Source organism: Podarcis vaucheri (assembly GCF_965113315.1).
Source record: "Podarcis vaucheri genome assembly, chromosome: 7".
In the NCBI taxonomy this organism is placed as follows: Eukaryota; Metazoa; Chordata; class Lepidosauria; order Squamata; family Lacertidae; genus Podarcis; species Podarcis vaucheri.
Window position 1 is genome coordinate 21,712,328 of NC_138765.1, and position 24,618 is coordinate 21,736,945.

The 24,618-nt window shown below is 46.7% G+C and overlaps 1 protein-coding gene across 1 annotated transcript in view; it reads right to left on the minus strand.

Annotated features, from left to right (window-relative positions):
- LOC309537060 (IgGFc-binding protein-like) overlaps positions 1–24,056 on the minus strand; it is a 36,140-nt gene extending 12,084 nt beyond the window's left edge. Inside the window, exons 1-14 of the mRNA XM_082231448.1 lie at positions 23,992–24,056; positions 21,297–21,347; positions 18,066–19,283; positions 16,485–17,164; positions 13,652–14,219; positions 11,862–12,439; positions 9,718–10,297; positions 8,948–9,147; positions 8,001–8,142; positions 7,456–7,784; positions 4,831–5,404; positions 3,413–4,014; positions 2,245–2,809; positions 328–905 (exon numbers count right to left, since the gene is read on the minus strand). Of these exons, the coding sequence (XP_082087574.1) occupies positions 328–905; positions 2,245–2,809; positions 3,413–4,014; positions 4,831–5,404; positions 7,456–7,784; positions 8,001–8,142; positions 8,948–9,147; positions 9,718–10,297; positions 11,862–12,439; positions 13,652–14,219; positions 16,485–17,164; positions 18,066–19,283; positions 21,297–21,345 (6,663 nt within the window). The 5' untranslated portion in view covers positions 21,346–21,347; positions 23,992–24,056. The remainder of the gene's footprint in view (positions 1–327; positions 906–2,244; positions 2,810–3,412; positions 4,015–4,830; positions 5,405–7,455; positions 7,785–8,000; positions 8,143–8,947; positions 9,148–9,717; positions 10,298–11,861; positions 12,440–13,651; positions 14,220–16,484; positions 17,165–18,065; positions 19,284–21,296; positions 21,348–23,991) is intronic.
- Between the last annotated feature and the right edge of the window lie 562 nt (positions 24,057–24,618).

The following is a 24,618-nucleotide window of genomic DNA, read 5'->3' on the forward strand; positions in this document are numbered from 1 at the left end:
AAGTGCAAGTAGATAAATAGGTACCACTCCGGTGGGAAGGTAAACGGCATTTCTGTGCGCTGCTCTGGTTCGCTAGAAGCGGCTTAGTCATGCTGGCCACATGACCCGGAAGCTATACGCCGGCTCCCTCAGCCAATAAAGCGAGATGAGCGCCGCAACCCCAGAGTCAGTCACGACTGGACCTAACGGTCAGGGGTCCCTTTACCTTTTTACTGATAGGGAACGGGGGACAATGGGAGAGGAAGTTCTCCCCAGGGCTCCTGAAACTGTAGGTGAACTGTGTCACCATTTCTACCATGAAGAGACAAAACCTGGAACAGGACTTACCTTGAGCTTCCATTTCATCGCCCTCTCAATGACAGCGGTGTATCCATGAAAAGAGACTATAAGCGTCTTGGTCAGTGACCTGTCATTCTCCACCAACACCGAGAAGTTTGCCAGCTGAGAATTCTTTCCTTGCAATTTAGCCAAAGTATAAGTGCAGGTTCCTTGGAAGTTGTAGGCCCGTCCATCAAAAGTTATGTAGTGGGAGCCCAGTGCCAAACTGCATTTCCCGCACCCTACCGCATGGCAGCCTGGGACACCATCCTTCACCCTACATTTCTCGTGGGGCCCACAGGAGATTTTCTGGCATTTGACAACTCCATTGTCTGCACATTGGCATCGTTCCTGGCAAGAGGAACCAGGGTAGAAAACCTCTCCCTTCTTGTAGTAGTTGCCCTGGTGCTCACAGCCACAACTGCCAACAGGGACACACTGGTCCCCACTCAAGACAAACCCAGGCTTGCAATAGCATCCTTCCTTGCAGGACGTCACGCATCCCTCAGGAGCCGAGAGACCACGGCAAGTGGCAGGGCAGCCGTTTCCGCAGAGCTCGTAGCGAGAGTTGGGTGAGCAGGCAAGGCCTGGAAGAAAGGACAAAAACAGAATGTGGGGAATTTCAAGCTAGCATGTAAGTTATTTTGGCAGACACCTGGTTCTTTGGACACCTGGAGTTGAATAGGTCTGTTGTGCTCTGTTGCAGATTCTGTCTACAGTGACATCTGCTGGTTAGGGCAAATCCTAGTCTGACTAAAAAACAGCTTTCTCATATGGCAAGCTTGCGACTTCGTGCATTTAACTTGTGCACATTCAGCTTTATGCTCTTGGCAAATAAGAATAAATAAATGAAATGGGGGGGAGGGGGCTGGGGTTCCAGGAAGAATGACTTTGGCAATCCCACACGCCATTAATAATATTTATTTATTTATTTATTTATTTATTTATTTATTTATTTATTATACCCCTCCCATCCAAATGTGTTTTGATTATACACAATTTGACTTTGGGTGCGATCCCCAGAATGTAATCCCTGCATAAGTTGTGGGCTTACTGTATTTCCCATGTTACTGGCGTAGTTGAACAACATGGATGTCTGTCTGTGCAAATACTACTATCATTACTACTATTACTACCTGGCTTTGTTCTGCAACACCTAAAATTGCTGAACAATATCAAGCACAGATATTAAAGGTGTAACACCATTCATAGTGTCTAGATGGATCAGACTAAGATCGATAGTGCTGCCCAGCTGTTCGCTGGGATCAAGACTAAAAATTGGACAGATGTGAACCAGGGGAATGAATGATCAGGGTTGAAATGAAATTGATGTGGAGATCAGTAAATTCAAAACACTTGAAATCTAATGCCAAATTTCTTATATGACCTTTTTAACAGAGTGGATCTTTCAGGTGGATCTGAATTCTTAAGTGGTCTGTACATGCCAGGACATAAATGTTGGCTGACAAGTCCAGAGGATCAAACAAATTAAAAATATTCCAAGTAGTCTTTGAAATCTATACACTATGGGTTGCATCCAACTAAGTTGTACTCAGAGTTTCCCCACTGAAATGAATGGACCTGAGGTAGAATTTCTGATATTTATAGTTAGCCTGCTCTGAGCATGACTCAAGTTAGTACTGAAATAAAAACACTTGGAGAGAGGAGAAATTTTGCTTCCAAACCTAAAATTTTACACTTGTCAAGGTTTTGTGCAATTTGTTTTCAGCTCATGCACCTTTACATTTGGCACACAACTCCCTACAGCAAACCATGGTAGGGGTGAAAGGCACTTGGTTTAATCCCTAGTATATCCAGATACAACTAGAAAAGGGCCCCTGTCTGAGATGCTAGAGATGCTCTGACTTGGCATTAGGTTGCTCCTCATATTCCTATGCTGAAGCAGCACCAGGAGGTGATACTTACTGCAGAAATTGTTAGATCTCCATGGTTCAATCACAGCTCCCAGGTCCTGACACGCTGCCACATAAACACCAATGGCATCACATAGAATGCTGTGCCGGCCACGATACTGGCAGACGTCAAAGATGCAATCAGTGAAGTAGGGTGTTGGGTCGATGAGCAGATGGCATTGCCTGAATGGTCCGTCCTTTTTGATGAGGACCCCACAGAATCGGTCACCCTTATAGGGGAGTTTCTGTGCCTCTTCACATGGTGGGCAATTCTCTGCGCAACCTGGTGTACAACCAGGGACCTCTGCCACCTTCCAGCTCTCTGCAAATTGGGATATGCTAGACGTTTGTCTCCCATCCTTCATGATGAAGTCATCATTGGGGTTCAAGTTGTTGTTGCCACAGAGGCCACCAACGGCATTGGCATATGCACTGGGTACAGTGACTCTGGCGTAGCTGTTCCAGTCGAAGGAGACTATCAGGTCAAAATCAGTCTTGATGAAGCCATGAACACCACTGATATAAGCCTTTATCTTGTCTCCTTGGTAGAAAGGCAGGTTCACAAAAATGCCATTAACCTGGAATGTGATGCAAAGGAACCATCACCAGTGCTATAGTAAGTATCCAACATTGGTGAACACCAGTCATCCAAATAAGTAGACACAGTTAAATTAATGAGCATGACTGAATTATATCCATTAATTTCAATGGGTATATTTTGAGTAAAACTATCACCGCTGTCAAAATGCAAGAGCTACTTCAATGAGTGTAAATTGTATTTTGCTGTGGCAGCACCTGCACTTTGAAACCTCCCGCCCCTTGACATCAGGTAGGTAACTTTTCTGTATTTTTTTTGGTGCTGGTTTAAAACAATTTGGCTTAGGCAAGCTTAGTAAGACGCATAGATGGTGACTTGCTGTAAATTCACTTAAGTCTACTATTAATTTTAAGCATTTTTAAAAGTGTTAATTAGTTGTAGCTAACTGTTCCATTATTTCATGTAAACCACCCAGAGGTTTCATTACAATCAAGTGGTGTGTAACTTCTGTGAAATAAATGAAAAGTTTACAACATTGGCTAGCCCCCACCCCCCACCCTTGGAGCCACAGGCGCCATTTAAAAGGATCCTGTAATGATCCAAGGAACCAACACAATGATCCAACTATTGCCCATGTCGGTACCTGGATTCTTTGTGGATACTCCTGGCTCAACATGATGGTTGCATTGTAGACTTTCAGAGTCACCACCTTGGTATAGGAAACATTTGTGTTGCTGCTCCGGTGGTTGTTCTCCACACTGACAGTGAAAGGCCTGAGAGTCGGGTCCTTAGAGGAGAGCCCAGCCAGCTGGTAGATGCAGGTACCCATGAAGTCAAATTTCTTCCCATCAAAGGTGGTATAGTGAGGGTCCCCAGTTGCTATGCATGTAGCAGAAACACTGGGGTGACAGCCCCGGACACCATTGACCACAGTGCACTGCTCACTGGCTTTGCAGCCAGCTGGTTTGCACACCACGATGCCCAGGGTGGGATCACATGTGCAGCGGGAACCACAGGTCTCATCAGCCCAGAATTCTTCTCTAGGTTTGTAGTAGAGACCATTGTAGGTGCAGCCACAGCTCCCGACAGGCACACACTTGTCGACGCTGAGGACATAGCCATCATTGCACTGGCAGGTTTCCACGCAGGGCTGTTTGCAGGCAGAGGGAGCATTGCGGTCAGCGCAGCTGGCAGGGCAGGCATTGCCACAGAACTCATAGTGGCTATTCTGAGGGCACGGCAAGGCTGTAAGGAGGAGAACAGCGGGGGTCTTAAAACTGAGAATGCGCTAAAGCTTCACGTTGGCAAAAGCTGATGTAATTAATGTTAGACGTACAGGTACTTTGGAAATTTATGGATGAAACAAAGCTGCTCTTTGGTGTGGTAGAGGGTGCCAGCATGAAATAAGATTCAGCTGTCAGCTTCTGTATATATACATGTTAAACAGAATGGGGAACAAGATGGAACCCTGTGGGACACTACAGGCAACTCCCATGGCACTGAACAGAAGCCTCCCATGACTACTTTCTTGAAATGGCCCCAAAGATAGGAGTAGAAACACTGAAGTACAGTGCCACTAAACCTCCACCTCCCTGAGATGCTGCAGAAGGATCCCCGGGTCAACAGTATGGAAAGCCACTGAGATATCAAAATCAAGGAGAATGAGCAGGATTGCACTCCCTGCATTCAGTGCCATGACCTGGCCTGAAGCCAAACCAGAATGGTTCCAAGTAATCAGCTTCCTCCAACATGCATGAAGCTAGACCGCCGCCACCTCCCCAAGCACCTTGCCCAGAAAAGAGATATTTGCTACTGGCTGATAGACATTGTAGAACTTCTGGTACCTCACCCTTCTCCAGTGTAGCATTAATCACTCCTTGGACCCACCCGGTCAATCCCTTATGGCTTGTTTGAAGAAGCCAAGATGGGCAAGCGTGAAGGAGGCAGGTGGTCGGCTGTGCTTCTTCAAACAGCATGTCCATATCCACAGGCTGCAATAATCTATAGGCCTTACTGAGATGACTAAGCTATTGTGTTTCTGTATAGAGGAAGAGCACTCACCACAGCCAGAGGTTGTCCTCCAATCATATATGGTGGCACCCTGTTTCCTACAGGTTTTAGCATAGGCCTCCAAGGCCTGGCAAAGCATTTTCTTGGTCCCTCCGTTGAGACACACATCATAAATACAACTATCAAAGAAGTCATCTGGATTCACTTTGGCATGGCATTCTCTGAAGGGCCCCCCTGAGGTTTGGCTGATCAGCCCACAGTAATCTTCCTTTCCATACCGCTCCCTCTTGCTCTCATCACATGTTGGGCAATTCCCTTGGCAGTGATCCCAACAAAAGGGGTCCCCGTCTTTGACTTTCCAGCTGCTGGCCCAGCTTTCGATGGAGGAAGCCTTTGTGCCATTGGGGTAGGCCATGTCATCTGCAGGGTTTTGATTGAAGTTTCCACACAGTCCGCAAATGGCCCCATAGTAACTACTGGGGATTGTGATAAGCAGATACCAGTTATAGTCATATGATACTTGGAGGCCGAAATCTGTTTGCAGGATAGCATAGGAACCACTCTGGTACAGCTTGATCTTACCATCTTCAAGGGTCAGTGGCAGGCTGGCAACGATGTCATTTAACTAAAGGCAGAATGGCAAGACAGAACACACACAGGAATTATTGGAGGCTTTTTAGAAACCGTGCCATACAATCCCACAAAGCTTTAGGTTGCAGTTCCAACTGCACATACCTGGGACTAAGCCCCATTGAATTCAATATGACTCATATCTGAGTAGATTTGGTTAGAATTGTGTTGTTTGATGTTAAAGTTGTCATTGGGACCAGTAGCTGCATATGCAGTAGCAGCGCTTACCTGACCTCCCATTGCTAGCATCACTGTGGCTTATGAGGAAGGGGAGGGTCAAGGGGTTAGTGAGGCTGCAGAAAGGCAAACACACCAATGGTGCCAATCCAGTGCGCCTGCTGGTGCATTTTCATTGCACTGAGCTTGCTGTGGTCTCAGCCCTCCCATGAAGCCACAGTGACACCAGTGACAGGAGGTTAGGTCAGTGATGCTGCCCCATCCTACTGACCAATACTGGATTTAGTATTTAACAGAACAGCCTATTTTCAGAAGAGTTTTGACAACCCCTTTGGGGTTCTTCTTCTTCTGAGATGTCATCTTCTAAGATGACACTCTTCTAGACTATATCTGTAAAAGGTTGGAGTGGGATATTTGACATCAAAGTTGGCTGTTTGTAGGTTGTATTCCTAAAAGAGAGACAGACAGATAGACAGAGACACACAGATAACAGCTAAACAGAGAAAGAGAAAAGTTCCCTGCATGGAAGGAATTACCCTTCATAATGTAAACCAGGGAACTCTGCCAAATCCAGCCTGGATGTTTTTCTTATTTAATTGGCTTGGCGTTGTGCCTTTGTATTGGACTACATTTGTACTTGCTGGTGGTTGACATCATCCTGATTCATGTTTGCTGAGCTGAGTCACAGCCACCTTCTAGTTCACTGACGTCTCTGTTAGCGATGGCTCATTTCATCCCAAGAGACCATGACTTATTTACATGATCAAACAACATTACGCACAACAAGGCCTTGTTTAAACATAGGCTGGAAAATCTGCACGCATGAGGAACCTGTAGGCCACCCAGATGTTATTGGACTACAGCTCCCATCAGCCCCAGACAGCATGGCCAATAGTCAAGGAGGATGGGAGTTGTAGTCCAGCAATACTTGGAGAGACACAGGTTGCCTATCCCTGACCTAACCTATTGACTGCAGGTGACTCACAAGGAACTGAGATCTTTGCTAACTACCACTATCCATTGTTCTGCTTCGCATGACCAATTATCTATTTTTGGTAGCTTAAACTGTTCAATGGTCCTTGGGAACATTACTTGGCAAGCCAGACAAGTCAAGTGAACACTTCTGGTTTGGCAGTGCATTCGCATAAGGGGGTCCATAACCAAGCCAACTCCAAAAGTACTAACAGCTGCTCATAATCCAGCTTGAACCCATGAGCTCAAGACAAGGATTCAAGTTTTGTGTGTATTTGTGCACCATTCAGTTTTCACTTTGCAGAATTTATAGCATCATTATTCAGTGTAATGCAAAGTTGTGTGTTGGTGATTACCACATTTTTCTGAATTGTATAGATATCTGAATTATTGACACTGGCCTGCAATCATTGGCCTCTATTCCCCCTCCTTATTGTTTTTGTTCTACATTAGCCCAAGATTAAGGGACGCGGGTGGTGCTGTGGGTTAAACTACAGAGCCCAGAGCTTGCTGATCAGAAGGTCGGTGGTTTGAATCCCCACAGTGGGGTGAGCTCCCGTTGCTTGGTCCCTGCTCCTGCCAACCTAGCAGTTCGAAAGCACACCAAAGTGCAAGTAGATGAATAGCTACTGCTCTGGCGGAAAGGTAAATGGCGTTTCAGTGTGCTGCTCTGGTTCACCAGAAGCGGCTTAGTCATGCTGGCCACATGACCCGGAAGCTGTATGCCGCCTCCCTCAGCCAATAAAGCGAGATGAGCGCCGCAACCCCGGAGTCATCCGCGACTGGACCTAATGTCCCTTTACCTTTTAGCCCAATATTGGGCTTTCAAAGTGCTGTATATCGGAATGAATTCCATTACACTCAGTGGGGTCATTCCCCCCTGACTATTTAACATACCCGGATTTTTCCAGTTTCCAGTTTGTGGATGGAGATCTTGTACCCATAGACGTAGATGTTGGTCAGACGCACGTAGGACACAGCCTGGTTGCCCCTGTTGTCATTCTTCTCATCGATAGTGAAAGGCACCAGCGTAGCATCGTTCCCACAGTACTTGGCAATAGTGTAAGAGCAGGTGCCCATGAAATCAAACTTCAAGGTGTCAAAGGTGTGATAGTGTGGGTCCCCCCAGCCCCAGCAGCTTCCTGAGAAGTCTGGGATACATTTGGCTTGGCCGTTCTCAATCCTGCATGTTTCCTTTTCTCGGCACTTCAGGGATTTACATGGATCTGAAAAGGAAGGAGGAAATATGAGAAAGTGCTAAATGCTATTTAGGGATGGCAACTATCAGTGGAGAGGTGGAGCTAAGTTTTAGGCATGGCAAAAGACAACAGGACATCTTCTTGCCAGTATATCTGTGCCATGAACAACGTTCAGGGCTGATGTAAATTGTAGTTCAACAGCCACAGGTTGCCCATCACTCTCTTGAACGAATCTTTCCTTACCCTTATTTACACATCTCAAGACGCCATCTATGGTTTCACAGTTCTCGTTTGCTGCACAGCTATGGGCTTCGCAGATAACCCCCTGGCCTGGGATGCAACGGCAGCTCTCCTGGCATACATTTTGCAGAACCTTTTCGTTGGGCTGATGGGAAATTTGGAAAAAAAAAAATGTAGCAGTGATAGAATATGGGCAGAATCAAATATACAGATGTAGGTGTGTATTGCTAATAGTATCCACTAGGGCTGTACAAAGACCATCCACGGAATTGGAAGAACTGCCCTGTGTGTCCCCAGGGGCCAACCAGGTGTCCTCTGGTGTCAGGGACTGGAATGAAGAGACTGAGGAGTGGTGGAGATCGCCTCCCCCATCTCCTGTAGCTGACAGGGGAGAGAGAGACAGTATTGAATTACAGCCAAGCTATGAGGGAGATAACAAAGCACAGAGTGGTGAGCAGCCAAGCTGTAGGGAGTAAGGAGAAGTAAGGGGGGAGATAGAGCAGCCAGCGAACACTTCAATAGACAGCATAGAGGACCCTCCGTTCCCTAAAATGCGACAGTCGTTAAGGGTACAAGAGCAATGTACGCAGAGACCTTTGGCAACAGGAGGCTTCTGTAGGGACCGATGCTGTTGAGGAAGGGGGAAGGAGGAGGAGCCAGAGTGAGCAATTCAATCATGGAGGAAAGATTGGAATGCTTTGTCTGTTACCGCAGTGACTGAATAAATCATAAGTAAAAGCTTCCTTGTTTCCTCCTTGAAACCATCGGGATTGGAGGGAGAGAATTCCTCAGGCCTAACATTTGGCTGCTTTCTTCCTAAGCCCTCCTGGCCATTCACCTCTTTGGAGCTATGTAGGCTACATGACATGTCCTGGCTCTCCTAAACTATCCTGCTGGAGAATTTGATTTGAAAAGGAAGGGAGGTAGATAAGGTTCGGAAAGCCACCTACCTTGTAGTAGCGTCCATTCTTTAAGCACCCACAGTCTTTTGCGGAGACACAGCCAACACCGTTAAAGAAAAAGCCATCATTACACTGGCAGCCCTCAGCACAGGTCTCCGGACATTTCGTAGAGTCTGTGATCTTGGCACAGGAGGTGGCGCAGAGCTGGGCGCAAATCTCATAGTGACTGTTGGCGGGGCAGCGCAGAGCTAAATTGGAATAGAAGGAAAACACTCATCTTAGGCAAAAAGATACCCAGCAATACTTAAGGTGACTGGGAAGCTGGAGAATGAAGTCAGAGAGTGTGACTAGTAAACTACAGAAAACACAACCCTGCTGTGCAGCCTGCGTGAGTGTTTCTGCCTGGCTAGAATTATTATTAATTATAAAAAATTCTTATATTAATTAATAAATTAATTTTGTGCCCTGCCCTGTACCTGCGGGGTGTGCCAAAAGATAAAATCACAATATAAAACACAAAATGCTACAAGGTTTCCTACAAAAGAAAGGCACTTGAGCTGAAAGGTTCTCCCCATCACTGCCTTACACTGCTGGCTCTGGCAGGAACTCATTCCTAGCCACTCTCAGCACTCTTAGCAAAGGTCGGTTGCCAGGGTTTCTTGGGGGAGGTCATGACTATCAAAGTAGCAAATGCATTGGGTGCATTTGACCACACACACCTTGGACTGTGTCCAACGCCATAGGGAGTCAGATCAGAGCCTGCTCTCCTTTCACCTCTCCAGTTAAAAGCACAGCACTGCTCAGTCCCCAGTACTTACGGCAGAAGGAAGGGCTCCTCCAGGGCTTGACAGAGACCTTGGCCACTTGGCAGGCAGACACATAGCTCTGGACGCTGTCGCACAACACCTTGCTGTCCCCACCACCCAGGCACAGATCGTAGACGCAGTTGCTGAAGTATAGCCTGGGATCGACCTTTCCGTGGCAAGCACTGAAGGGGCCATCAGATGCAGTGAGGATCCCACAGTAGTGGCGCTGTTTGAAGACCTCCCTTTTCTTTTCCTCGCAGACTGGGCAGTCGCTTCCAGAGCATCCATCTGAGCAAGATTCAAATGCCCCACGGACCCGAACTTTCCAAGCAGCGCCAAACACAGCTACGTCAGAGGCTGTCTTGCCATTGGGGAGCAGGAAGTCGTCCTCCTTCTTCCCGTTGTAGTTCCCACACAGGCCTTCCACTTGGTTCTGGTAGGTGCTTGGGACTGTGACTTTTATGTCATAAACCAGGTCGTAGTTCACAATGAGACCAAAGTCAGTTTCTATCAGGACTTCGGTGCCATGCTGATAGACTCTGATCCGGTCAGCAGAAACGGTTATGGGGAGATTGTAGAACAGGCCATTCACCTGGGAGAAAGAAACAGAACATCCCCCGGTTGAGTAGGGCTGGCTTCTTGCAGAAATGTTGGAAGAATGTTCATGAAGCATATGCAGGGAACCTATTTTATCCCACTACTCTGATATATTAGCACAGGCATAGGGAAACTCGGCCCTCCAGATGTTTTGGGACTACAACTCCCATCATCCCTAGCTAACAGGACCAATGGTCAGGGATGATGGGAGTTGTAGTCCCAAAACATCTGGAGGGCCAAGTTTGCCTGTGCCTGTATTAGTCCCTTTCTGCGTGCTATAGACATGAGAGGAAGAGACTTTGTGTGTATGAGCTTACTGACAAATCAGGGGGCAATAAATATTTCTGATAACAAGGAGAGATTGAAGATCTACATTGAGAACTAGGGCAGGAGAGAATCAAAGGAACCTTACCTGATGGTTGAAGTGGTTATCAAAGGACACAATGGAAGTGGGAGGGTTCTGCTCTGAATCACGCCAGTCAGGTGCAAAGCCCAGGAGACTCCAGAGGGCAGCCCTACCATTTCCTTCTTAGAAGACGAGCTGTGCCTCCTACTCACCAAGAGGCCACTGTAGAGGACCATGGGGTGGGGGTTTCTGAGGATGCATCAGATCTGGCCTTCAAGGAGTGTGCAGCAGCTGTTGTTGCTTCTGTGACAGCAGCAGCAGGCAATGCATTTTTGAAGGCCAGATGTGCTGCCCTATGGATCCTGCCACCTGAGGCCTTCCCTCATGGGTGAGCTTGCCCTGGGTATTGGACTCCAACTCCTCTCAGCCTTAGCCTGCAGAATCAATTGTCAGGGATAACAGGAGTTGGTCCCATCTGGAGGGACACAGGTTCCCCATCTCTGCTTTAAGTGCTCTGCCCATTCATAAATTTACCAGAGACAGAATCGCAAGACTTTCCCCTCTCATACATGGATAGCTCCCAGTGCCAATCTGATCTTCTACATAAGCGTACAATCACACAGAAGCCCAGATTTCATTATTCATTCCTCTTCAAGAAAGGAGGGTAAGAATCATGCAAACAGAATGCTATTCGCATGGTGGAAGGGAGGGGCTCACACTGTTTTTTCCTATGATACTCAATTGGGAATACTGAGGCAGGAGATAAATTGGGTTTGGTTTTCATTTTTATGGAAATCTACGAAATTTGTGCTTCCAGAAACCATAAACAAAACAAAACACCTTTCTGAATTTTGCAATGCAGTTCTCAAACCAAATATGTACAAAAATACGTACAAGTGTCCTTTAATGCATACTTTTAAAGCTTCTTATTAGTGAAAACAACATACGAAACGCATCGTGGTAGGGAAAATTGATTGCGACAAAATGTATATTAAACAAATCTGCATACAAAACTTTGCATGTTAAGAGAACTTCGCAATAACGCAGACAGCTGAACTTAGGACTGGAAAAATTAGAAACTGAGAGAAACAGAAATTGGCAGATGTTTTTATGACTAATTGAATGAATGAACAAAGACAATGCCTTAATGGAAAAAGGGGGTGGGGTTAAGTAAAGATTTAAAGATTGTCCTCCCCTTTTAGCATGAACTCACCTGCACTTGACCATCCTTGTTCTGTAGTAATGTGAGTGTCACGCTGTAGACCCTGACCGAGACCTTCTTGGTGACAGACGCCTTCCCATCCGCCCAGGCCTCATTTTCCACATTGACAATAAAGGGCTTCAAACCTCGGCTGTTTCCGCTGGCCCTAGCCAAGGTATAAATGCAGGTGCCTTGGAAGTCAAAGGCCAGTCCATCGAAGGAGAGATAGTGAGGGTCACCTGAAGCAGAACAGGTGGCGCTGCCAACAGGGTGGCATTTCCGAATGCCATCTGACAACCGGCATTCCTGATTGGGGCCACAGGAAAATACAGCGCAGCTCACACTCCCCCCAGTTTGGCACGTGCAACGCTCCTGACACGAGGGGTAAAACGTATCTCCTGCCTGGTAGTATTGGCCTTGGTGGAGACAACCGCACTGGAATTCTGGGATGCACCGATCACCACTCAGCACGAAGCCCTTGTTGCACACGCAGTCTTCCTGGCACTTAGTGGGACATGGGGCTGCAACACAGGTCTTGGCGCAGCCGCTAGCGCAGAGCTCGTAGTGGCTATTTGGAGCACAAGAAAGACCTACCAAATCAAAGCAAGGTGGTAAAAAACTGGCAGGCAGAATATGGCTGAAAAAGCAAAGTTCTGGGCTGACCTGCTAAAAGAGGTTATGGGCCTCAAAAAGGCTTCCAGCGTTCCGTTCTATTCTCAAAGTGGCCAATCAGATGACAATGGGAAATCCACAAGTAGGACAGAAGCACAATAGCAGTGTCCTACTTGTAATTCCCCTGCAGGGGCGCCAACTTCAATAAAATATCAGGGGAGGGCAGGTAAGTCCAACACCACATAACTGATCACAGGTTATGGTGCATGCACACTATTTGAATGGCAATTACTTGGGGGGGGCGTTCATCTTCAAATATTTTATTGGGGGCCATGGAGGACTTTGGACCTAGAAGAGGTGCTGTGTTCCACCCAACATGGGGAGGGGGTCATCATGTGCTCATGACGTCAAAAGTGTGACACACACGTGTGATGTCACAGGCACTGGGAAGAGGCTGTGAGGCCTTATTAGGCCTGCCACCACCATACGGACGCCCAGGAAGGCCTGACCCCTCAAGATGGGGGGGGGGGTGGCTCAGCCCTGTCCCCACATATTTTGTGCAGGGAGGAGATGTCCTCAACCCCATAGAGTTGGAGCCTATAGCCCCTAGAAGTTGGCTCCTATGTTCCCCAGCATTGTGTGGAAAGTTTGAAGGCAGATTCCAGGCTGTGAACTGGTCTTTGACCTATTACTCCCATCTGGGTCCATGCCCCACAAAACACATTTACATTTCCCCCCTTTTCAATGGTAGTATGTGCAATTCTTCATAGTGAGTGCCTCTACTGATTTACAAAAGTCCCCTGCTCCTTTGCAAATGATCACTGAAGAGGTGAATGTTTGGCCAGGGGGTCAGGTGAGGCAGTCAGGAGCCCCTGGGGCACAGGCAAGGCAGCATGGTTTGCTTGGCTTGCCAGTGCTGCATAAGCAAGGCTGTCCTGTCCTGTCCAGGCCATGCCACTGGCCACTACTGGGGTCATTGCTATATCCCACCAATCTGCGTCAAGGCAGATCATCAGCTGGGAGATTTTTGGACATAAGGTTTTCCCCGAAATGGTACACAAACAAAGTTAGTATATATATTTCAGAAGCAAAAGCAGTGTTGGTAACTTTGTGTACCATTTCAGATAAATTACCATGTTCTCTGAAGATCTAAGGAATTTCAGAAAACAGCTCAGGGCATTAGCACTTACTGCAGAAGGTGTCCGATCTCCAAGGATAGAGGTTCACCCCAGCTGCCTGGCACGCTGAAGCATAGCTGGCAATGACCTGGCAGATCACAGCTTGTTGGCCATCAAAGAAGCAGTAATTGTATACACAATCTTGGAAGTATCCTTCTGGATCCACTTTGCTGTGACATTCTCTGAAAGGGCCGCTCTTGGCTAGGATGAGCCCACACTCTTTGTTGAGGCTCCGTTGACGCTTCTCGATGGTCAGCCGTGCAGGGCACTCTCCCTTGCCCCCCTCACTGCAGCCTGGCACCTCCCACACTTTCCAGCTCTGACCAAAGGCCGATGGGCTTGGAGCCACTGTGCCATCTTTCATGGTCAGATCATCCTGCTTGTTGCCATTGAAGTTCCCACAGAGACCACACAGGGCGCCATCGTAGCTGCTGGGCACAGTCACAGTGGCACGGCTTTGCCAGTCAAAGGTGACGGTCATCTTGAAGTCTGTCTGGACCACTGCCTCTTGCCCTCTCTTGTATATAGAGATTCTGCCATTGCCGATGCTGAAGGGCAGGTTGGTCAGCAAGCCGTTCACCTAGAGCCCATTTTAAAAGGGGAACATTTCAGAAGTGCCTTTGTAATAGCCTTGCCAGTTAGCTCAGTTGGTTAGAGCGTGGTACTGATAATGCCAAGGTCACGGGTTTGATCCCCGTATGGGTGCATATTCCTGCACTGCAGGGAGTTGGGCAAGATCAGTGTTTCTCAACCTGTGGGTCCCCAGATGTTGTTGGACTGCAACTCCCATCATTCCTAGCCAGCATGACCAGTGGTCAGGGATGATGGGTCCAACAACATCTGGGGACCCACAGGTTGAGAACTGCTGGGCTAGATGATCCATGGAGTCCCTTCCAACTCTATGATTCTGTGATACTTGATGTATCTGTAGCAGCTTTGCTTAGCCTTATGCATTCAGAACTCCTATCACCTCTGATCCTTGGGAGATCAATACCATCTGGAAGGCATAAGGCTAACCAAGGCTGCTCCAGAGCACAGAGGTCAACAGCAAAATGTATCATTTGGGGTAGGAAAAATTCAACTCTTATAGTCCATCCCCCTGCAATGCAGGATTTTTTGTCCAACATAATACTTCATAAAAAAAAAATACTGCTGGAAAATAGATTTCATATACCCTATTTTTTGCTCTATAGGACGCACCGGACCATAGGAGGGGGAGAACAGGGGGAAAAATTGTCCCCCTTTCTGCTCAGTGCCCCTTCAGCGAAGCGGCAGGAGAAACGGAGCCCCTTCCATTTCTCCTCCCGCTTCACTGAAGGGGCACTGCGCAGCTCTCCCTCTCTGTGCAGCGCCCCTTCAGCGAAGCAAAGCCTAGAGAGCAAGAGGGATCGGTGTGCACCGACCCCTCTCGCTCTCCAGGCTTCAGGTGGCTACCCGCAAACCTTCGGAGAGCAGCGGGAACTCCTGCTGCACTCCAAAGGCTTGCAGATAGCTGCCTGAAGCCCCTGGAGCACAGCGGGAGTTCCCTGCACTCCAGGGGCTTCAGGCAGCTTCAGCAAAAGCAACGCGAAGCCTCCGGAGCGTGGGGGGAGCTGTCCCTCTGCGCTTTGGAGGCTTTGCGTTGCTATCGCTGAAGCCAAGGAGCCTGCATTCACTCCATAGGACGCACACACATTTCCCCTTCATTTTTGGAGGGCGAAAAGTGCGTCTTATAGAAAAATACGGTAATCACAAAATGGTCTCTTTGCAAAAGCAATGAAAAATGGACACAGCCCACTTCATCTTTCTTCTGGGCACCAGCCATGGAGAGGAAAGGAACGATGCCAATAAAAGTTGTAGCTTGGAAGTCAAACAGAATCTGTTCTGGAAGTCCGTTCGACTTTCAAAACGTTCAAAAACCAAATTGTGGCTTTTGATTGGCTGCAGGAAGCTCCTGCAGCCAATCAGAAGCCACAGAAGCCCCGTTGTATGTTCGGCTTCCAAATGAACGTGAACAGGGTTCATGGCATTTGGGAGCCAAAACATCCGAGCTCCAAGGCGTTCAGCATCCAAGGTACGACTTTACCTTAATTATCAGAATAATCCCCTCCCCCATTCTCAGTAGTTTCCAACTGTGATGTTCCAGATGAGGAGCGGGGAACCTTTCTCAGGCTGAGAGCCACATTCCCTTCCGGGCAACTTTCTGGGGGCCACATGCCACAGGTGGGCGGGGCGAAAAGCTAAAGTGGGCAGAGCAATGAATGCTAATTTACCTTTGTACAGTAGGCTAGTTTCACACATGCTCATATATCCCTCTTTATCTTTCTTCCATAAAAACATTATTAGGACTCAACGAACACATTCAAATCAGGAAAAGCACTCAAGGAGGTTACAGAGCAAGGTCAGGGAAGGCTATACCCTGGGGAGAAGTATGGCAGGGCAGGGGGTACACTGTTGAGTCCTGAGGGCCAGGAAGACGTGGAGGGCTGCATTTGGTTCCCCACCTCAATGATTGGGCATTTGAAACATGCCACAGAGTGTGTGCAGAGTAGACCACACAAATGGAAACACTGAAGAGACGTAAAAATATCTTTGCATGGTTTAGTAAGAAAACTCCTCTAACATACACCTTACATAGTGTGCATAATGATCACCCATCCATCCACCAGGGCAGATTAAGCTACATACGACACATTATACATCATCCACAATTGCTGACACAGCTAATTACAGTGACTTATCAGCACCTGCTACACTTCTACACGGCTGTAAAAACTAGGTCAGGACCCTGGCTTTTAAAATGGCACACATCCTGTGATATAATAACGAACCCTAACATTTAAACAAACTATTCATCAAAACTCACCACGGCTTTTGCAGGGTTGTCTCTGCTGATCACAATGGATGCCCCCTCAACCTTCACTTCTACAAGCCGGGTAAAGGACACAGACTGGCTGCCTCGATGGTCATTTTGGACGAGCACCTGGAAGTCAACCAGGCCCCTCCGCTTCTCACACAGCGCAGCAAACTGATACACGCAGGTGCCTATGAAGTCAAACTTCTGGCCATCAAAGCTAAGGTAGTGGGGGCCACCGAAAGCAGAGCAGGTGGCATTCCTGGTAGGGGAAATGATGGTGGTAGGGGAACTGGGGATTGTGGGGGTTGTGGGGGCAGGACTGCTGGGGGGAGGCTGTCTGAAAGGGTAGCAGTCCTGGACTCCATTCTGCACCTCACACCGCTCCCAGCTTCTGCAGCTTGTTGCCCAACACCTCACATCTCTGGTTTTTGCATCACAGATGCAGCGCTTTGTGCATGTCTTGTCTGCCCAGAACTGCTCACCGGGGGAGAAGGCGTCCCCCTCGAACACACACCCACAGACCGTAGTGGGAATGCATTCCCCTTCATCCAGCACAAAGCCCTTATTGCATTGGCAGCCCCCCACACAAGGCAACGAGGAACAGTCCTTGGGCCCAACTGTGTCGCTGCAGGTGGCCGGGCATGGAGACCCACAGGCTTCATAATGGCTGTTCTCAGGACAGGATTTTGCTGTCAAAAGAGAGAAGACCCCAGTTAATGGTGCAAGATCAAACTATTAAAAGATAGTCCTCGACAGTGCTCTGAATTCTTTTAGCCTAACGTGGGTGGCGCTGTGGGTTAAACCACAGAGCCTAGGGCTTGCTGATCAGAAGGTTGGTGGTTTGAATCCCCGTGACGGGGTGAGCTCCCGTTGCTCGGTCCCTGCTCCTGCCAACCTAGCAGTTAGAAAGCACGTCAAAGTGCAAGTAGATAAATAGGTACCGCTCTGGTGGGAAGGTAAACGGCGTTTCCATGCACTGCTCTGGTTTGCCAGAAGTGGCTTAGTCATGCTGGCCACATGACCCAGAAGCTGTACACCGGCTCCCTCGGCCAGTAAAGCGAGATGAGTGCCGCAACCCCAGAGTCAGCCATGACTGGACCTAATGGTCAGGGGTCCCTTTATCTTTAGCTTTTACCTCCCAAACATAGCCTCATATGCATCTTCCTGAGCTGCTTGGAGGAAGTCTTCTATGCAGATGTGCTAATATACCCTCCCTTTGCCTTCCTTGCCCATGTAACTCAATTCCTCTTTTGCTGCAACATGGAAATAGCCATAAAGAGCAACTTTTCCTGCTGCTGCTACTCCTACAACTACCTATATCAGCAATGAGGAACCTGTGCCTTGCCAGATGTTGCTGGACTACAATTCCCATCATCCCTCACTATGGGTCATGTTGACTGGAGATTATGGGAGTTGAACAGCATCCAGAGAGCCACCGGGTCTCCATTCCTGATTTATACAGTAAATTTTGCCTGTAGTCATGTTCCTTTCTCTATGGGGGAAAAAAAATGAGCACATTCTGTTCTCAAGAGAAGATAATCAAACTACTCATTCATAGCACAAATTATATGTGCAACTTAGGATACTTACCACAAGAGCAAAGGGCCACAGAGCCATAGCCATCGGCAGATGCACCTCCAAGGATGAAGAGCCCAAAAGGAGCGCTGGGATGCTCTACAGAGAGGGCACTGGCTTCTTTGCCCAAGCTAAGTTGACTGAAAGAATACTCTGTTCCAGGGATGCGTGTCCACTTGGCATTTGTAATGGCTCTCTTCTCTAGTGTGATCCCATTTGAATCTAAGGTTTTTGCTACGATGACAGCAAAATTATCAAACGCCTTAATCCCATCAATGTGATATGATGTGCAATAGCTTTTTAAAGCAGGAACATTGATGAGGAAAGGGTCGTAGTTCTTGCTGTTACCAGCAAAGAAGAAAAGGACCTGGATTCCTGCGTTGGCAGAGAAGAAATAGGACTGAGATGGCTGCATTTGAAACTGGATGACTTCCCCAGCCACCGCGCGGCGGGAGCTTGGAGTGGCCCCAGACTGGTATTGGATCAACGTGTTATCTTGGGAAGCAACGACATACACAATGTCAGTCTGAGTTTGGAAGGGCACTGGGGGAACTATGAAGGTGGTGCCCCAGCTGGAAACAGGCAAGAGCTGCTCAGCAACATGGTCACAAGATGAGAACTGCTTGGCACAGCTGTGCCCACTCAAAACAGCCACGGGTGCAACTGATTCAACCTTGGTGCCAGACAAATCAGCTGAGCTTTGCAGCTGGATTGCTTGGAAAGCTTTCAGGTCCACAACAAGCCTGCTCCCTGCAGCATAAACCTTCCCTTGGAATGTCACAGCCCCTTTCAGGTGAATAGTGACTTGAGTGGGGAATTCATAGGCTACAACTGCAAATTCCTTGAAAGTGTTTGCGTCATTCCCCACTGGGGTTACCACATAATATGATGTGCCCAACTGATGAGTTGGGTACACAATTGTGGTAGCACTTGTGGAGATCCTGTAATTGTGGGAAACAACCGAGATCTCTTTGTCGGCTTGAATCCACACAGCTCCATCAAAGATGTCAGTCCCCTTCATCTCCAAAGAGGTTGGCACCTCAACTGACACTGTCTGCTTATTGACAGAAACCTTTTTATTGAATGTAGACTTGTTTGCTGTGACCGTGACGGTTGTTGCAGGATGATATCCAGTGATAAGCAACTCAAACTTAGGATTGGGTTGACTTTCCAAGAGGTTCTGAAGGAAGGCTGTGACAAATTCCTCCCCACAGGAACTTGCTCCACAATACCCTGAAAGGCATAATTAACAAAGTGCAATTAACTTGCAGCTTGCGCAGGGATTACGTTCTGGAGATAGTGCATAAAGCTGAAATTCCGTATAGTCAAAACAATCCTCAGAACCAACTCTTCATGAGAAATCTTACCTTTCCGGAACAGTGCACCGACTGAGCCTTGCCCCCCCATGTAGAGCAGATAGTTTCTGAGCTCTTCAAGTTGTTTATTGGGCTCTCGGAGGTTCTCGCAAGATCTTGGATAGCCCCACAAGATCTTCCAGGAGCCTCCCAGAGCCCGGTAAACAATGTGGAAAACTTAAAAGCTCTTTCTGCACAGGGAAAACCCAACACAGAAAGGTCTTTTAAGCTCTCCACCTTGTGTGCTTTTAATTTGTGAGGTTTTAGATGGTTGCCAAACCTGTAAAGCTGCAGAAAGTTCAATACAGCTCAATACGGTGCCATAATCACATGGTGTTGTAGCATTTGAAATATTGTGTACTCCTCTGACTATATTCTTGTAGGACAGGACAATTGTGATAATGGAATCAAAATTATTAATTAAAGGAAACCTTTAATAATGCTACTTGGTTATATCAAGCACATGGTATTTCAAGAAGCTAAACAAATGGGTATTAATATTTTAATATCAGCTCACATGCATGACCTAAACATGGGGGGGGGGGAATGATGATGATGATTTATTTATACCCCGCCCATCTGAATTAGAAACCTGGATGATTAAATTTTGGGATTTAATAAAGATGGCAAAATTTCAAGATATAATCAGGGCCAGGAAAGGGAGGCAAAGAGATAATTGCTTTATTGAAAAACTGAGGGTTTTAAAAAAATGTCATATGGGAATGAAAGTATAATAATAATAATAAGAAGAAGAAGAATTTATTTATAATAAATTATAATTTATTATTTATACACCACCCATCTGGCTGGGTTTCCCCAGCCACTCTGGGTGGATTCCAACAAATGATTAAAAATACATTAAAACATCAGTCTGGAAGATGATGGAAGTATGGAAGATGAATTGAACCCTGAAATGTTCACCACTCTGCTACAAACACCAAGCCTTAACAGATGAATAATTGCTGCCTCTTTTATCTGTTAAAGCTTGGTGTTCATAGCAGAGTGTTAAGTGACCTGAGAAAAGACACACTGCAGAACTACACTTTGTAAATACTTGGCTGCAGGGATGAAGAACTGGTGAACTCCAGATTCTAATGGACTACCACTATCATCCCTGAATATTGGCTGTGCTGTCTGGGGCTGATCATTATTACTGTTCCCACCCTCTGGCCCTCTCATGGAGGAGGTGGCCCATGAAGAAGGGCCTCAGGTGATGATCACAGGGTCTGGGAGCTGAGCATCATCGGGCCAAAGTCTCCCCACCACTGCAGGGGAAGGGCAGGTTTTCACCCACAACAAACAGGATATTGGGCTCTGTGCCAGATATCCATCGCCGTGCACTGTACGCTTTTTTCAAGGGGAATTTGCCAGGCTCTGAGCAAGTTACTGTTCTGCCAATATCTCTAATTGCCCCGAAGAGGTCACACCCACACCATGCATCTGTAGTACCCTTATACAGTGGTACCTCTAGTTACAAACTTAATTCGTTCCGGAGGTCCGTTCTTAACCCAAAACTCTTCTTAACTAGAGACGTGCTTTTGCTAATGGGGCCTCTTGCCGCCGGCACACAATTTCCGTTCTCATCCTGGGGCAAAGTTTTCAACTCAAGGCAGCTCTTCCAGGTTAGCAGAGGTTGTAACCTGAAGCGTTTGTAACCTAAGGCCTTTGTAACTTGAGGTACCACTGTACTACTGTTAGTTATGGCTTCCCCCAAAGAATCCTGGGAACTGTCATTTATATATTCTAAGAGTGCTGGGACTTGTACCTCTGTGAGGCTTATGGTATGCAGTTCAATTGTTCTTTGGGAGAGAGTTGTGACCAGGTACAAAACTGGAAGGAGTTTCTGTCTAGAAGGGTCAACCTGCAAGTTCATAGTTAATTCCAAACTCACCACATAGGAATGCCAACCAGGTCCAAAGCAGTAGCTGTTTCCTTGCCATGGCTACAAGACAGCAAAATAAAGTAGTTGAGATATTATGATTCAGGGTACAATTCAGTCCCCACCAACCCACCCTGGCTCTGACCATCTGGTTCAAGCATCCCCTTTTACCTAACACTGGTAAACTCCACTCCCCAAATCTCTTGGCAGTAAAGAAATATACACCGTATTTTTTGCTCTATAAGACTCACTTTTTCCCTCCTAAAAAGTAAGGGGAAGTGTGTGTGCGTATGGAGCGAATGCGGGCTGCGCAGCTATCCCAGAAGCCAGAACAGCAAGAGGAATCACTGCTTTCGCTGCACAGCGATCCCTCTTGCTGTTCTGGCTTCTGGGATTCAGAATATTTTTTTCTTGTTTTCCTCCTCCAAAAACTAGGTGCGTCTTGTGGTCTAGTGCATCTTATAGAGCGAAAAATACGGTATTTGTTTATGTCAGTCTGCATTTCTTGGTACAGAAAGTATTGATCTGATGTGTAGAGATCTTTCCTATTCTAATTCTTTCAAAAGGGTTCTGGAAGTTTCTATGTGTGAAAGAAACTGGTGCTGACAGGTAAGTTTCTATTCTGCCTAGAAACAAGCAGACGCTTCATGATGTTTGGGTTATTGCTTCAGAGAAGCTGAGTGCAACTGGCTTAAACTGGTTCTGTTATCTCTTTTTGTCAAGGTCATGCGGGCTATAATAATAAGACCAGAAGGAGCCTGTGTTTCACTTTCTATCTCTCTTTCCTTCTGGTGTGGTGTTCTATACATAGTATGCTTCATGTTATGGTTTTAGTCTTACTATAAGTTATTGTAAATTTAAGTCTGTTGCAACTGGATTTCTTATGGACGGTGCCAATCCTGAATGTATTGGATCTGTGACCATTACACTCATTTGCCTTCAGCAGCAGTAAAGCTCTGCTGGATGAAATATTAATCACCTCTGGTCTATTTTGGGAGAAATCCTGCAATGTGTTTTAAGTTTTTACCCTGTTAACTATACATTGGAATCTCCCCTACTCAATATGAGTAGAATTTCATGACAGTTTATTGTAATAATTGGCAAAATGGGACATCCCAGGATCCAATCAGAAGTCAAGCTGGCTTCTGTAATTCTGGGGTGTCACAGTCAAATCGGAAAAGTTAGCAGTATGGCCGTGATAGGGAGAGCCCTGATGTGAATCGCTGCAAGGTTGCTCAGTATTCCCAAGCTCAATTCTTCTTCTTGTCTCTAGTTTCATATCTGTGGCTCTCTGGGACTGGCCACCCTCCAGAATGCATAGGTTTACATGATGTGGCACACTGCCAAAGAAGCAACTGGAGATGGAAATCTGTGCTTGTGGCAGTCGTGGAGGAAAGGAAGAGTGAGTTTTATTGGGCTAGTGAAATGTAGTAATGTTTTCCCAGGACTGAGCAATTAACTAGTTTGCATGCTTCGTTAGCTCTGAAATAAATGGCCCTGCAACAACGGCCTGATAACAAGGAAACTGTTGGACTTCAGTGGAGAAGCACACAGGCAGAGAATGCTTTTTCTGCAGTGTGGGCTGGCACCAAAGAGGGTTGCAGTGTGCCATGTGCAGTGGTACAAAAGGGAGATGTAGTCCATAACATTATTGGTTACAATAAGGCATGGGGTTAGTATTGGTGACAAGAGAGCCTGACTGATATCCGATGCTGTTCCCACAGCCCATTTGCTAGGGCCCCACCAGGGAGCTGCATATTATCTTCCTATATACATGAAAATGTAAGGTATCGTCATGCAGCACAGTTTGTGTGGCTGCCAGTAGGAGACCGCACCCCTTGCAGCATGAGGAGAGGCAGGCAGGCCTGGGAAAGCTGTTTAATGGCAGAGGAGAGGCTCTTCACGCAGCAATTTATTATTATTATTATTATTAATAATAATAATAATAATAATAATAATAATAATAATAATAATGCATTTTATATATTTATACAGTGGTACCTCAGGTTAATAACTTAATTTGTTCTGGAGGCCTGTTCTTAACCTGAAACTGTTCTTAAACTGAGGTACCACTTTAGCTAATGGGGCCTCCTGCCGCCACCGTGCAATTTCTGTTCTCATCCTGAAGCAAAGCTCTTAACCCAAGGTACTATTTCTGGGTTAGCGGAGCCTGTAACCTGAAGCGTGTGTAACCCGAGGTACCACTGGATCTCACCTTTCTCCCAAGTTAGGATTCAAAGCAACGTACAACATTTAAAGAAACACCCAATATAAAATACAAAATAATAAGCCCTGGATATGAGCCCCATCCACCACTGATATGTAGCTCTTGGAAAGTTGCCTGTGAGTGAATATGACACTCATGCTGGAGAAGGTTCCACATTTCTGAACTTTGGGATTGCGTTTTGAAATATTGTTTTGGTATGTTGAATTAGTATCCCCGTTGAATTGCTCAGGAAGTAGTGTGGCAGAAGTCTTTAAAAATAATGAAGCAAAGAAGCAAGCATTATATTGTTGCAGTGAAAGAACTCTACAATGTTGTTGCTGTTGTTGTTGTTATTTTAAAAATGAATTTAAAATTACCTTCTGGTCACCATCATTATGGTTAATGGTGGTGACCAGAAAAGGTCCCTTAGCTCAGGTACGGCCTTGGTTGGCTTCATTTAGCAGAGGTGGTTGACAAAAAGAACCCAAAGCAATATCTTACCTTCAGCCCTTCAGTAGACCTGTTGCGGCCCGGCGAAGGAGAGAAAAGGAGGGTTCTGCCCACCCACCCCTCTATCTCTTCACCATTCGTTCCCTTTTTATAGGGACGAGGTGTCTTAAGTAAGCACAGTTCCACCAAACTGTAGAGGAAGCAGCCATAGGGACACTACAAAGGTCAAATAATGGTAGGATAGAGAATATGAAACCAATGTTGCACATATAATTCAATTGTGAAATTTGGCTGATCCTGCCCTCCACCCAAAATCTTATCTCTCTCTTCTTTCTGCACACACCCAGTTCTAATTTGTGTGGCTTGGTTCAGTTCTTTGCTTCAGTTTATATATATATTGTTTACCATTTGTGAGCTGTGTTGCAAGGATCTGAAATGCAGGATATTAGGAAAGAGATGGTGGGGACTGCTCATTCACCTTGATCTTTCAGCGACTTTTGATACAGTTGACCATTGTATCCTATGGGTGCATCTCCAGGGTTTGGGGATTGTGGGAACTGTGCTTCAGTGATTCCATTCCTACCTCCAGGGCCGTTTCAAGGAACTAGCTATGGTGCTAGAGATTTTCTGCCATCTCCTGCACAGTTCCAAGTTCTGGATTCAACACCGTCACTGAAG